Below are 16,160 nucleotides of genomic sequence, written 5' to 3'. Positions count from 1 at the left end.
AAAATATAATACTCTGTGTATGTACAGCATATTTGTACTTAGTTATTAATCACTGTTATTGACATATCAATCACATAACTACTATAAAAAAATTATAAAATGTAAGTTTGAATATATATAACATATATATATATATATGTTATAAAAATTGTAATTATAATGTAATCTCTCAAGAATATTACAGATTTAAAAAAAAAAGAATTTTGAAACACAAAACATTAAAACAAATTATATTTAACAATCATTAGAACTACAATTATACCAATTAAAACCGGTTACATAATTATACAAATAACATTAGTTTAAAGGAGTGATTAGTTAAACGATGATGTATTTTTCTTTCGAATATCAAACAAATGATGCTAGAAAGTGAGAAAAGTTTGAATGAGAGCATTCATCTAAGCACCCGCTTACAATTTTTATAAGGAAGGCCTTGAGATTGATAAGTTCAGATAATTTTCATGAGTTTTCAAATGTTTAAGTTGAGAATTCTACTTGTATTGTTTGTTCAACCAGATTCAAATGAAATATTTGTAATGAATATAAGACTTTTTTAAGTATTTTTTTTTTTCATTGAAATTATTTTCACAAATTGACTTGTCATTGAACTACATTTCAGATAATTAACAAAATAATTTCAAACAAAAGACAATTGCTATGTACAAACACACAATGGCACATGCGTTCGATTTGCGCAAATAATTTGTATCATTAATGTCAATAACAGCGATATAATTAAATGCCAAACTTACTTACTAAAATTGTCAGTAAAACCTACAAGAAGAATAGTTTGTCGGCTAGTGCTTCAGACGGCTGCTGGTGTACGTTCTGACCCACGAGATATGCAAGTTTGTGTGCGTACTGGCACGGTGCCGGCACTCGAACGGTGCCAGGCCAGTTGTAATACAAATGGCACATTTTATATGTCAGTCGTTGGCACTGATCTGGAGTCATTCCACTGTCATCGTGGACTACAACGTAGTGGGTCGGTGTGACCGTCCCTTGGTTAACCTTTTGTGATACTATTAGGAAGTCATACCTGAAATATAAATTAGGTAATATTAATAAACATTACAGATGTTTATTTTTTTAGTAACATTTAAAACAAGAACTTTTTTAGTAGTTAAAGGTATACTTTTTTGTATATTATTTCAAAGGTAAATGTATGTTCATTGTAAAGAATTTCATTTGAAAGATATTGTCGTGTCTGACTTTGTCGAAGTTTAAATCTTGTCAAAACACATTTTGAGTACATACATACATACATACATACACACATACATATATACATACATACATACACACATACATACATACACACATACATACATACACACATACATACATACATACATACATACATACATACATACATACATACATACATACATACATACATACATACATACATACATACATACATACATACACACACACACACACACACACACACACACACACACACACACACATACATACATACACACACACATACATACACACATACATAAATACATACACACACACACACATACATACATACATACATACACACATACATACATACACACATACATACATACACACATACATACATACACACATACATACATACATACATACATACATACATACATACACACATACATACATACATACATACATACATACATACACACATACATACATACACACATACATACATACACACATACATACATACATACATACATACACACATACACACATACATACATACACACATACATACATACATACATACACACATACATACACACATACATACATACACACATACATACATACACACATACATACACACATACATACATACACACATACATACATACACACATACATACATACATACATACATACATACATACATACATACATACATACATACATACATACATACATACATACATACATACATACATACATACATACATACATACATACATACATACATTTTAACATAGTAATTTTCTTTTGATCTGTGACACCCACCCTATAGAATCCTAAGTCGATTAATTAAGTTAATCGTCTTAAAATTCAGGCAAGCATTAGGAATTTTCTTGTACTTGTCTTGTATTTGTTTTAAAACGTTAAAGGAAAACGTTTTGTGAGAAAACCCGCATTTGGTGGATATCACTTTGCTACATGCATCCACGAACCTGCATTGGAGTAATGTGGCGGACTAAGCTCCGAGCATTCTCTTCAAAAAGGAGATTAGGTCTTAGCTCGGCAGTGAGACATTTATAGACGGTTACTTTACTTTTTATTCAGTATGTCTTAATTCACGAAAAAGAAAAAAAAGATGTGTGCAACTGTTTATACTTAAAATATTGCATTAGATAACCTTTTCAATGAGAATAAACTATATAACTAACGCTATGACTCATGGGGGCAGGCAATGCCAATTAGCAATTGAATCCCGCACGGAGCAGCTAGTGCATATATAACAAACAATACAATTTTTAAACAATGCTAGACGAATTACATTCAAATGTAATCTTACCAATCTCTTCTAGTAATATCGTGATCAACGACAGTTCCCGGGTGGGGATTAGCAAATTCTTTTCCAGTCTTCATGAATATACGCGTGTTGATCCTTTTCTGTACAACGACGTATGTAAGACTAGGTTTATATGTCTCGCCGACGAGGGAGAAGCTGATCTGCATTTGAGGAATCTCATATTGCTGGACGAGCTTCAATTGGCTATCTCCGACTCCGTCTCTGTGCATAGAATGACATTGCATTAGTATTTTATAAATCAATATTATTGCACTAAGCTGCCATCTGCATCCATCGTGTGTGTGCGTACGTACATCGTTCATGTTGCGAAATTGCTGTAAGTAGGCCTAATTGGTTATTTACGTCTGGATAAGTAACGCGCACTTATTATTTTACTGCTCAACACAACTAACCCCTAGCATCAGGCGGCCCATATCCCATACTGCGTAGCTTATACGTTAAATTAAAAAAATAAGTGTATTATTGTTTCAAAGCACACCTGTATATAATGATCCGGTCGGGTAATCTTCCGTTGACTCGGAGATAGTGCTTCAGCGAGTCGACGAGGCAGGACTTGAGACTGTCGACGATTTCCTGACCGCGCTCTTGGAACACAGCCTTCGAGTACCAGTGGGTCATGGTCTGATTGTACGACGCTATGAAGGCTAAGCAAAAAATAAAACATATTATTTCCGTATCATAGATATGTAAAAAAAGGATAAAGAAGTGTGTGCTGGCTTGCATAATTAAAATGTACTTGTATTAGATAGCCTATTAATTGAGAATGGCTTTAAACTATACAACTTTATGAAATGAAACGCAATTGAATGCCACATGGAACAACTAGAAAATAATATATTTACCAACATTAAAATATACAGGAAAACAAAGAACTCGAACTAGCACCTCTCTGTTTACTTGTTATATTGTGTACTCAGTGGTAGATATAAGTGCTTGATTGAATATATATTTGAGACATTCGATGTTTTTTAATCCAGTCGCAAAAAGCCGCTTTAAGTACTTAAACTGACTACATGCACAGTAAAAGTGACAGAAGGTACTTCCTAAAATAAATTACTCTTTTTCTCCTTCTCTCTCTGTCATAACTCTCTTACTGTACTGTGTCACGTAATGTACTTTTTTTGGGTTTCTATCAGGTGAGTCGACAGCTCGTTTGCCACTTATGCCGTAATATATATATATATAAGTATATGTTATAGAGATGCACCCACAACACACGCTGCGGCGCTTGCGGGCGGCGTCGTGGTAGGAGTCGACGCCGATCACCATGGCCGTCTTGAACGGGATGCTGATGGTCCACAGCGTGCCGCCCAGCTTGCAGTTCATTTGCAGCAAGATCTTCTGGGTTATGGAGCGAATTTTCTGGCTGTTCATGAGCGTCCGGGCGTTGATCACCTGATTAAAAATAACGACATTTACGTTAATTATTTCAAAATTTCTCATACTAAAAAAATTAATGTTAAGTTATATTATTACAAAATTAATTAAATTAAATCATAATATAAATATATAGCTTCTTCATAACATTGCTCTTAAAACCCAGACAAGCACCACTGTGTTTACGTACTCGTGAAATAATTTCAAGTGCTCTTGAGGGTTCAGCGATGAAGGAAAACATTGTGAGTTTTGATAATTTTGGAACCTTCAATTCTGCAGACAAACTGCAGCTTAATTAATTAATGATTTAAAACAAGAGACTTCTGCCTAGCATTGAATTTTTTTTCTTTCTTAATTTACTGTCCATTACTACCTAACACCGCTGTATATATCATTCATACCTGTGAGGGGACTGGGTTATCTGCACAGCAAATCTTCTTAATGGCAGCATAACGATCGTCTCTCATAGTCGGCGATATGGCGACGACTAATTGTAAATGAGATGTGATGCATTTCTTGAGAGCCATGACATAGGTGTCTGTTCGGTCATTGGGCAGGCGGAGTAAGTCCGGGTTGGATACATTTATACCCATTGGACGACTACACCGTTTTAATGTTTCAACGAAATCCTAGAAGTAAGCACTCCAATTTAATATTTGAAATAAAAATAAAAAGCTCACTCCAGTACTTTTAAGATGGGGTAAAATGTAAATACTTTAATTGAAACTATATAATAAAGATATTGTTAATTATAAAAGTAGGCACATGAGCACAATACAGAACAAATATGAAATCTCTAAGTCAAAATTTCTAGTTCTCTGAGTCTAAGTTGAATTAATTAAGGAAATGTAAATTTGCAATTTCAATTCCAATAAACAGTGAGCAAATAGATCTCCAGAATACTCTGCTATTGATTTTATAATTTTGCTAAAATAAATGTGTAAAAAAACTTCTTCAAAGAAGCACCAAGCAACTGTACTTTTTTTAGTATCAAATCTTATATTGTTGTATCATTTATTTTTCACTTCAACAACATTTGTATATTTGACAATACAGTATAATTCGTCATTTTAAAACTACCGTAAGAAAAATATTTACTTACAGTAATATAAACGATTGAAATAAACAATTATTCCAAGGTATTTTCTGTCCATAGAGACCAGATGCTCTGACTGCACTATACAAAGGTCATTCAATTAATATAATGTTTTATAGTTTTAAGTTTGATATTAAAAGCATTAAAAACCTTACCGTTGCAACTTGTTTATCCCTGTCGGTATACAAGACCACCCATCTCATTATATCAACGGCTTGCATCACAGCATTCCTCGAGACATCTCCATTCCAATCAGCATTAGGCTTACCCGGCACTTTAACGTCATTGCCAAAGTATAATGTCTCTGGTGGTAGAGTTCTGGCTGTTAAATTGATCGTCTCTTGAGCTATGGTGAGACCCCATCCTTTTAGACGATTTTTCGCCGTCTCGTTATTAAGAACGTTTTGGATGTACTAGTAAAAATGATTGCATATTAATATAAAACAGTTTAATACATCCATAATATTATATGACACTGTAGTAAGTCAATGTTTACTAGCTATTTATGTTCATTGTTTGTTGACATTACTTTTTTAAGAAAAATTTAGTCCCTAACTACCTGCCTAGCGAAAAATTCGATGTAGCTCAAAATACTATGGAACAAACAACTCAGAATATATTTGTAGAGTAAAATCATAATATGCTAGATGAAACCAGAGTTGCCGACACAGATTTTAAAATTTGCAAACTATAGAGGAAGGGGAATGCACAGCATCGAGCCTCATCATCATCTAGCCAAAGATATAAATGACCTGAAGAACAGAAACGGATGTTCTTCCTGACCTGTTTGGGAGAACCCATACACAAAAACATTCTCATTGCTGTATGTTCATATAATACAGGACTGGCTTAACCAGATCTTGTACAAAAGTATTAAATTAGCACCACCTGATAGGAGTTAAGGAGAATCTTCTAAAACAGGACTGATTATAATTGATAAATTAACAATTCTCTATTTGTTCATATTACATACATAAAAGGTTATTTACCTATTGAATGGGTCATAATTGATCATGGTGTGGTATTATACATTAAACAAGTACCTTTTTAAACGCTGCGTGCCGTTGGTTGGGTGTTATACGCGTATATGTAGCAACATCTTTCATAAGTCTGAAGTTACTTCTCTGATCATCAGTGAGTCCTGTCAGCTGGCAAAGTTCTGGCACAAGACATATCATGAAGTCCGTTGGTTTTTCTGATCCTGGCATTCGTTTAGAATCTCTGAAATAGAAAATATATTATGTAAATTTTATTTTCATTAATGTTTAAATATATCACAATTGAAATAGATCAAATGATATAGACCATCTAAACTTACATAAAACAAAAAGCATATAAAAAACATACATAACCACTACATTTATAAGTCAAAATTGTTGTATAATCAGAGTAATTAATACTTGATGGTAAGATCTGGTACAAACCTGTCTGGGTAGGTACCATTTACTCAACACTTATTCTACTGCCACACAGCAATACTTAGTATTGTTGGGTTTCAAATTAAAGATTGAGAGAGTCAGTGCAACATAAGGACACAACATAGGTGGGGGGCGCATTGGTGGAACTAATTTCCTTTAGGTGTAAAGCTAACATACCTTGAAATAAGCATTGGTTGATCAACATCCATAATATCAATTCCATAATTCTTCTTATAATACTCTATGTAACTAATTTTCACCATTTCACCTTTCTCATTCTTTTCGAATGTCGATCTTGGATTCATGGAGTCATCTATACTATCTACTCTGTAAAATAATAACAAATCAATACATGAAATAACATTATGAATCAGTAAAAATTAGATATTCGGACATTATTTCTCGAATATGTAAAACGTAAAGTTTGTGTTAATAATGCAAAATATTTAAACAATCCAAAGTTTATTCTATTCGTGAACTTTGTTGCTTCTGTACAAAGTAAAAACAGACAAAATAAATATTTTTCAATTCTAATTCTACATTAACAACAAATCAAAAAGTTGCCACTTTTTAAAAATGTTGATACATTAAAACCTGTAGATTTTACAGGATTAAATCACAGATTTATAAAGATAAAAAAAGTCAGTACAAAAATTAAGAAATTTGTTTATGAAGTAAAATAAGTCACCTAAAGAGTTTTTTATTATAAGTAGTCATTACTGAACAGCCTATCAACTTGTCTGACATTGCCCTCTTCCAGTTAGCGCCTTCAGCTTGGACGGTCTCCTTGATCAGCGAGAGCACCGACTGCGTCCGGAGCACGCGGTGGGTGGAGTCCAGCGTCAGCATCAGACCACCTTCGTATTCGTCTACCGCTGTCACATAGCTGAAGCAGGAATGATTGCGTTTTAAATATTTAGATTTTTTCTATGCATAGTTGTATCTTCAAAATTGAGAGAATAATACAAAGAGATTGAGGGTAAATATTTTGATTTAGATTATTTAAAAAAGCAAGTGTGCCAACACAGATATAGCTATATATAATAGTTATTATAACTGACTACAAGAATTCAAGTTCATATCGAAATAAGCAACCTTATTTTACCACACATTAAGAAAAGCAACTTTACCCAGGCCATACTTCTAGCTTGTATTGCGGTATCTGTATCGCAGCATGCTCGTTAAAATGCTGCCGTCCGAAGCGAACCAGTTGTAAATCCTTCATTATATGCTTGAATAGCACGTTGTATATTTGTATCATCTCACTCAGACGACGTGTACGGCGGAATATTATCTAAAACAAACAGAAAAAATCTTATAGATTAAAAAAATTAGTTGGAATTTTGATAGCTCGATTGTAGTTTCTTAAATATACCAAATACTAATATACTTAGAAAAAAAGTCATTTGTTTACATTATATATTGCAAGGTGAAGCAATGGATTACCATGGTAGTAACTTACTAATGTATAACTTGCTTGTACCTGTAATCACACTGGATCACGCACCTTACGAATCGGAACACCGCAATACAAATGATGAATACTTTGCCTTTGTCCTTTTTTGTGAACCTGATATTGTGTATTCAAAATTTCTTGACGATCGTCAGAGTAGTTGAGATGTGAAAATGTAATAAACAAACTTGCTTTCCCACTTATAATATTAGTTAAGATCAGGGACTTGATGATGATATATCCTTGCGTTATAATACAAGAATTCATGCCAATTTCGGAGGCCATAAATTTATAGGGATATGGGCAATTTTAATAAAGATTTACTTTTAAAGATTTGCAATACTCACATTTATATTCACTTTACTTTCATCAAAAGGGTTAGTTGAAACGAGGTTAAGTGCTTCATCTGGTAGCATGTGCGGCACATATAATGTTATGCCATCAAACGTCTTTTCCTTAAAAAAGTGATTATGCTCTGCAAAAGAAATAAATGTTTTTAAAACAAGGCTTTTTTTTTCTCAACACTAAATATGTCTTTTTTTTGGATGAAAAAGAAATTAAGAAATATTTTTTATGATATCTAATTTAATGAAAAACATACATACATAATTTTTTTTTAAGCTTGCATCAAATAAATTATTAAATTCACCTATAATTGTGACAGCAAGCGATAGTTTAATCGCTCACTCTATTGGAAAAGTATAATATTAATCTTCCTATAAAAACCTAACCCACCAATTAAACTACAGGGAACCTTGTGGGCAAGAAGCCAATATCAAAAAATATCTTCCTAAAATATTCACACCAATAGAAAATTTATATTATTGTCAGACATTATTTATAAAAACAATTACAATATTTGCATACATAAGACTTATGTTGCATCAAAGCTAGTATGGAAATATACTTAAAAAATCTTATCATAAAATCATACACACCATTTAATAGCTTAAAGCGCAGGTGCTTATAATCTTGATCTGGATCATATCTGACTTCATATTCAAAAACATTGTTCTCTTCAAAGTTCAAATAGATGAAATTAGCTGTTACTTCACAAGGGGTTCCTGTTTCACCTTTCTTAACTACTGGTGGAGTATCTTTGACTTCTTTCTATAAGGTATAAAAAAATATATATTTAGCAATATATGAAATAACAACTTTTTGTTACTACAACATTTGTAAATAGATAAGACAAATATAATACTATTAATTTATCCATTAATTTAATAACCAATACACAAACTCAAATTCATATGGAATTTTCTCATAGTAATAAGTTTTAAAAATGTTTAATGATACAACATTTTAGAGTAATGACTACAACAGTACCAAGTGCTATATTTTTACAAGTGTATTTTGAGTAACAACTGTATACACAGAAAAATATGGAGTACTGTAATGTATTGTAGGAGATTGAAATTTGATGATAGTAAAAATAAAGTTACTTACAAAGTACTTATTTTTCCCCACTAAAGCTTGTGAGGAAGTTACTGCAGTTGATACTGTACTAGAAGCCATTTTCTTTGTCAAACTATCAACATCACTATCAACAAGGCTTGGAGGTGATTGCGCAGCTTGTGAGGCTTTTCTACAACATCAACATTATTTATTAATATTGCTGTATAACAAACTTTTTTGACTGACATACTACATATCACTATAAAGATTTGAAATTTAATTTTGTTACTAAATGTTGGTATTACACCAAGAATGCAATTAAGCTAAATTAGGTATTATATACCTACCCAAACATTCCATAAATATTTTCATTCTTGATTATAATGTTTTCTTGGTAAATATTTATGTCATAAAACTATTCACATAAAACAGGGTTTCATGATAGTTTTATCCAATGTATAAATTTTATTATATACTCACAAACTTTTTAGAAGACTTAATCCACGTCCAACACCCCTACCAACTGTAACGGGGGTTAGGGGGGGTTTTACATCTGATGCTGGGCTGAATGTTGCATCTATAAATAATAAGCAGTGTTACTGAAATGGATGCTTGATTGTAAAATGGTTAAAATGTTTTGGTTTAAATGCTCAATTTAATGTAGTTTGAACTCATACATTTTTTTCAAATGATTGTATAAACTCAACAAACCTCCTGGTTTCTGCTGCATTTTAGAAAGTAACATAGCTGCCAATTTACCCCTCCCACCTAAACTGGTACTAGTTGAACCAACCTGTGTGATAAAAGTTACTGTCTTATTAAGGTTTTACATTTAGGCTTGTTATAATATGTAATTAAAATAGTAGCATCTGACATAAAAAAGAACAAATATTTATAGTAAAATCAAATAATATATTGATATCACTATAAATATTTGTCCTTTTACTAGTACTAGTAAAATCAGAACTTCCACTTTTAATAAAGTCAATGTATGTAAAAACGTACCACACTAGGAGCAACACTTGGTGCTGGTGTGGGTTCAGGAATTGGCACTTCAGATGCTGGTGGCGATTCCATCATTTGTGACTTAAGGGCCTGGAGCAAGGCCAAGCCTCGACCTCGACCCTTTCCTGGGTCTGCCATTATTATCTATAAATAAAATAACAATTTCAGATATACATAAAATATAAAACAATTTGAATTTACCTACGTTATGGTTTAAAATAACAAATTTGTGTACGTACAAATTCGTCCTTCGTATTAAACTTTCTATAAAGTGTATAGAATGAGAAATAGATAGAAGACAATGTAAGAAAAGGTTAGACTAATCTTTGTAGGTACATTTAGAAACAAACTTTTAATACCTTCATATATCATTTTAATGTTTTACTTAACGAAAACAAAATGCTGAGCATGCTTGTAATGAAATACAAGATTACCTCGGTAATGTATACTATAGAAAATGATAATTCCTATAATATTATATGTATATTTGAATATATTAAATTCACTTACCGTACAAACTTATTTAGCTTTTCCAAAAAACAAAAGTTAAGTATTTCTGCCCGCGATAAATAAAATTAGAGAACCACACAACTCTCACAGATAAAATACACATTGTACAAATTTGGGCAACTAAAATTTTAATTCGTATTTCGCACAACAATAAAAATGTTCGTATTCCACAGACGACATAAATATTAATCGTGATTTAAAAAATAAACTACAAATAAAAAAAAGAATGTTATTAACATTTAACGCTTCTTAATTTTTCCTATAATATTGCTAAAAATACATATATCAAATGAAAATAAAATTAAAAACTAAATTTGATTTAACTATAGCAGGGCTGGCCAAACTAGACATTTGGAATATACCTATATTCCAATCTCTTATTCTTTAAATTCTGCAAATCGCTGATTGAATTCAACAATTACGCGAAATCCTTAATTATCCATTTATAAATAAAATTCTTACTTTAGGTAAATAAAAAACGAAGATGATCGCTCGAGATCCGTGCTTTGAACATCCCAGCTCTATAGTGTATTTAAAATACCATTAATACCTATTCTCATTTCTAACCATGATATAATTTTAGTTTCTAAAAATTTAAAAGCTGAACAGGTATTTAGATTTATTTCAATCCGGCTATTTTAAGTTTTCCCTGTTTTTTATACCATTACATAGAATATAACAAAGTCGCTTACCGCTGTCTATCCCTACGTATGCTTAGATCTTTAAAATTACACAACGGATTTTGATGCGGTTTTTTTTAATAGATAGACTGGTTCAAGAGAAAGGTTTGTATGTATAATATGTAAAAGAAATTTATTTGTTAATTAACTGCTGTTAGTTATTTGTACGGTGAATTTATATAAGTTGTATGTATCACTCTCAAAATTAATTAATAACGTATTTCTTTATTGGTTAAGTTAAGCAATTAAAGTAAAACATTACAGTAATGTAAGATAATGTTATAATAATGTTCCCGGTTCCAGCGTATCCAGAAGAGAGCTTAAATTTCCCGCCAATGTTTTCTTTTTTTTTTTAATGTTGCCCGCTTCAAAAATCGTAGCGACAACAAATATATTCACAATATATAAAAGAAACGCTAAATAAATCGTAAAGTCGTAAATAAACACATTTTTTTGCGCTTTCATTCATTCAAATGTGGGCTCAACCCTACGAAATAGATCAAAATAATGTACTACAATATTGTACAACTTAAAAAGGCCTTCAAAAAAATCCGCGATGGTATATGGTCTATCTCAGAGATAACCCACAATAACTTTTTTTATCCTATACTTTTTACGAAAAATATTGGCTTATTTTTGAAGCGATTTTAAGCAATACAGCATTAATCCTTATCAAAGTACCTTAAATACATTGTGCATTTAATATAGAACAATATGGCGCTTTACAGCATGTAATTGGAATTAATATTTTCGAAGATATTACAGACTTAAAACGCAGGGACAGGGATTTAGAGACAAGCATAAATACCTCCTACATAATATAATTATTTCTAATAAGTTCAATAAAAAAAGAATTGAAATATTTACATTATCTATTTATTTACTATATGAATAATTTTGCTGAGTAATAAATAAAATATAGGTTTTTTTTTTTCTTATTTCAAATATTTATCTCATTTTATTCCTGTTTTTCCTTGGTTTTAAGTTTCTCAAATTCTTTAAACACCTTCTCACTCAACTTATCACCATCATCATCAATTTGTTCAACTGCCAAAACTTCTGGTATATAGAACTGCATCATGTTTTGGACCTAAAAAAATTGATAGCATAATCAATTTTAGTCATTATTTTATTGACAACCTTATAATCTGAAGAATAACATAGGCTAGGTTTTTAGAATGAAAATCATCATTCCATCATTGTAGTTGAAAGAAAATGATTACAACTATATGAATAATTAGAACTTTTTATAGGGAGTTTATATAGCTCATAAAAGTTTACAAATGAGGTTATATAGATATGTGTATTTGCTTTGTAAATTTATTATTAAGTTATATTAAAAAATATTTTTCTTTTCTTTGAATAAAAATGAACACAAAAATTTAAAATTTATATTTAGGACAATACTTTCAGATAAAAGACCCACAGGCAAGTAGCTGAGTACAATTAATATGTTTTAGGAACGGTTTTTCTTCAGTGCAAATATATATGGTCAGAGGTTAATAGGTAACCACATTAAACTAAATATGATTACTACAGTTGTATTATTTATTATTACTTACACCATTCTTAAGTGTGACAATTGAACTAGGGCAAGATGAACAAGATCCTTGCATTTTTAGGCGAAGAACACCATCTTTGAAATCAACAAAAAGAACATCCCCACCGTCTTCCTGTACAGTGGGCCTAATGCGAGTATCCAAAAGTTCTTTAATCATTTGAACAATTTCATCATCATCTTCATTGATTTCTAGAAATAAGATTTTCTAATAAATACACTTTTACAATTATTATTCTAATATAAATCTTTTCTTGCTCTTTAATTTCGTAATTGGTTTCTAACTTAAACAAATATTTAAGCATGTGTCCAATGATCATGAAAAATAATTATTACAATATTATTTATTTTTTATTAATCCTTACGTGTATCTCCAGAAGGTTTAGCATCGGTGACAACTGGTAATCCACTAGCAAAGAAATCCATGATAGTTGCGTATATATCTGGTTTCATAAGTTTCCAGTCTACGTCATCATCTTGTTTTGTGACTGTAACAAAGTCTGATCCAAAGAATATTCCCTTAACTCCATCGATGCGAAATAACATTTTAGCTAAAAAGGTTAAAACAATTGAATATCTAATTTAATTATGTATGTATGTAATAATTATGTATTTTATTTATTATGTTTTTATGTAATATTTGATTGAAACAACATTTTACCTAAAGGACTACATTGTGCAGCTCCAATGTTAGGGAAATCCATAGTTTGACCAGGTTCTAAAACTTTGGTGCCAGGTAAGAACTTTAAGCTATTCGGATTAGGTGTTTCTTGTGTCTGAATAAACATTGTGCGATAACTACACTGATTTAAAGAAGGTCTTTTTTGATATTCTTTCGAGTGAATAGGCAGCTGAGATAAGCTGCTAAAGTATTTCGTGCCATTATAACTGGAAAAATGAAATTATTATATACTATTCGATAAGTAAAAGATATATTGATTTTATTTAGAACATATTTTTTGATAATTTATGAGTAAAACTTACTTATGTACAACATATATTCTCTTACATTGATTTCCAATTCTAATAAATCGCATTGAATTTCGGAACATATTTATTTTTTATACTGCGACGTTACGCAGACCTTTACTTATATTATACTTTTACGTTTGGTGACAATATGCATAAACTAGAGAAAAATATTTCAAATTCAAATGACATAACAATAAATAATGTTACCAATTATATTTATGGGAAAAGCTTAAAATAATACTCGCTATCGATATTTTAGAGAGCTTATCTTGGATTAGGTTATTTACAATCTGTTTCTTTTATTGTATTTATTTAATACAACTAAAATTATTCCATTCGTAAATGAAATAGCGACTTCTTTCAAACAAGTATATTTTTTTTGTTATCAGACATATTAAAACGTTGTCAATGCCAAATGAATTTTGACGTGACCTTTAATATGTGTGTATGTCAAATTGACATTGATTTTTAAGTCACTAATATTTTGACACTAAATTAAAGATTAGGTTGCCAGCCGTTAAATAGAGAAAAAAGTATTGTTTTTACAGGGATTTTAAATGTTTATTAATTTTATATGGCAAGTCTTCATAATAACATACATAAATGCAATAATTTTATATAATGGCATCATTATTGTCAGTACCTAAAAATTTGTGAAAAACGCGTTGTACAGTCAGAGTAAGAAAACCTTCGTCAGTTTTCAAATTCATTCCTTTATCGAGTCGTAAACTCTTAGTACCTTTTGAATCTAAAGCACTAAACAGACAACTGCATATAAAATTAAACTAACATAGTATGATAACTGGGTTCAAAATAGTGTAACATCTTTGGATTACGTCTAGTGTCATATCAACATAAAAACTTTTTTATGGCCTAATAAGTCATTACAAGTTTTAAATTAGATATGATATCTTCTACTGAATTGTCAAAGTCTGTCATTGTCATATATTTTCTAGCAATATCTTGCAATCTTAGAATATCTTCTCCATCCTACGTGACATTGCCGAAATAATCTGTGCCCTGTGGCACAACTAAAAGCCATTAAACTAAGAATTGAATTGAATCTTAGAATAAAAACGCTTGTAATATTATTCGGCCATTATTTTAAGTGACGGTTAATGTAATGACGTGACGTGTGATGAGTGGTTCCATCGGCACCGGGAAGTGGTGGTGATTCCTTGGCCTGCAAAAGCGGCGGATATACCCTATCGAATGTCTATGGGATTTGATGGTGCAGCAGTGGATAAATAATAACGATAGAACCAAAGCTGCTGTCGTAGAACATTGCCGAAGTGTCTGGGAGGGCTTCAGTAAAATCGACATATTCTCTCGCCTTGTTGGATCAATGCGACAGCGACTACAAGCTGCGATTGATACGAATGGCGGATACACTCGTTTTTAATAAAATAAATAAGATTTGTTTAAATGAATATGTTTTACCATAATTACTATTTATTTCTACTATTTTATTTACTACTTCCGTCCTGCGGTTTCAATCGCGTTCCCGAAGATTTTATATTTTCCCGGCATTAAAAGTATCCAATATGTTATTCCAGTACATATTCTATCTGTGTGCAAAATTTTATCCAAATTCGTTTGGTAAATTTAACGTGAAAGAGTAACAAACATCCATATATACCTCAGAGAAATCAGCCAGATCCATACACACAAACTTTCGCGTTTATAATATTAGCAGGAAGTAGGCTTACTACTATGCACTCTCTTTTATAAGAGACAAGACAATGTCCTAATCTCCGATGTACGAGCATTCACGAAGGACTATGAGGTTTCGTGAAAAGTTGGTAATTACCATACCGATTGACGGCTTATTATTATTATTATTATAGCTTTTAAACGCTATTATACTATTTGCTAGATGCGATTTATAATGACATTGCGACGCAATATGTCATACTATGTCGGTAAAGCAGGTTATCGTTCATACTGAGCACACGAAAATAGATCTAATAGGTGACGAACCTTTTATTACCCCGACTGTACATGAGAAAATCATATCCCGTATTCCCCTTAAATTTAAGGGGTAGATGGTCAGACCTGCTGTTCTATATGGATCAGAGTATTGGGCTACAAAAGGGATGATTGAACGTTATGCGAATGGAGAAACCAATGAGT

General features: G+C 31.4%; 2 protein-coding genes across 2 annotated transcripts; both read right to left on the bottom strand.

Annotated features, from left to right (window-relative positions):
- Nucleotides 1-671: 671 nt before the first annotated feature.
- Nucleotides 672-10,917, bottom strand: Ago3 (Argonaute 3). The gene is made up of 17 exons (XM_064217520.1): nt 10,818-10,917; nt 10,308-10,451; nt 10,014-10,095; nt 9,783-9,879; nt 9,354-9,492; nt 8,843-9,014; nt 8,252-8,379; nt 7,582-7,745; nt 7,140-7,337; nt 6,629-6,778; nt 6,077-6,254; nt 5,189-5,446; nt 4,339-4,566; nt 3,772-3,955; nt 3,039-3,204; nt 2,543-2,761; nt 672-1,039 (listed from the first exon to the last, which is right to left on the bottom strand). Exons 2-17 carry the CDS (start codon nt 10,443-10,445, stop codon nt 775-777), a joined length of 2,766 nt encoding a protein of 921 aa, XP_064073590.1. The 5' UTR covers nt 10,446-10,451; nt 10,818-10,917; the 3' UTR covers nt 672-774.
- Nucleotides 10,918-12,351: 1,434 nt separating this feature from the next.
- LOC113400298 (NFU1 iron-sulfur cluster scaffold homolog, mitochondrial-like) lies at nt 12,352-14,227 on the bottom strand. The gene is made up of 5 exons (XM_026639820.2): nt 14,040-14,227; nt 13,717-13,943; nt 13,421-13,606; nt 13,060-13,247; nt 12,352-12,587 (listed from the first exon to the last, which is right to left on the bottom strand). The coding sequence occupies exons 1-5, from the start codon at nt 14,105-14,107 to the stop codon at nt 12,456-12,458; spliced, it is 801 nt and encodes a 266-aa protein (XP_026495605.1). The 5' UTR covers nt 14,108-14,227; the 3' UTR covers nt 12,352-12,455.
- Nucleotides 14,228-16,160: the final 1,933 nt, after the last annotated feature.

The sequence above is a fragment of the Vanessa tameamea genome, chromosome 17 (assembly GCF_037043105.1).
Source record: "Vanessa tameamea isolate UH-Manoa-2023 chromosome 17, ilVanTame1 primary haplotype, whole genome shotgun sequence".
In the NCBI taxonomy this organism is placed as follows: domain Eukaryota; kingdom Metazoa; phylum Arthropoda; class Insecta; order Lepidoptera; family Nymphalidae; genus Vanessa; species Vanessa tameamea.
The sequence above is the reverse complement of the archived record's forward strand: the minus strand, read 5'-3'. Positions and strand labels throughout refer to the sequence as shown.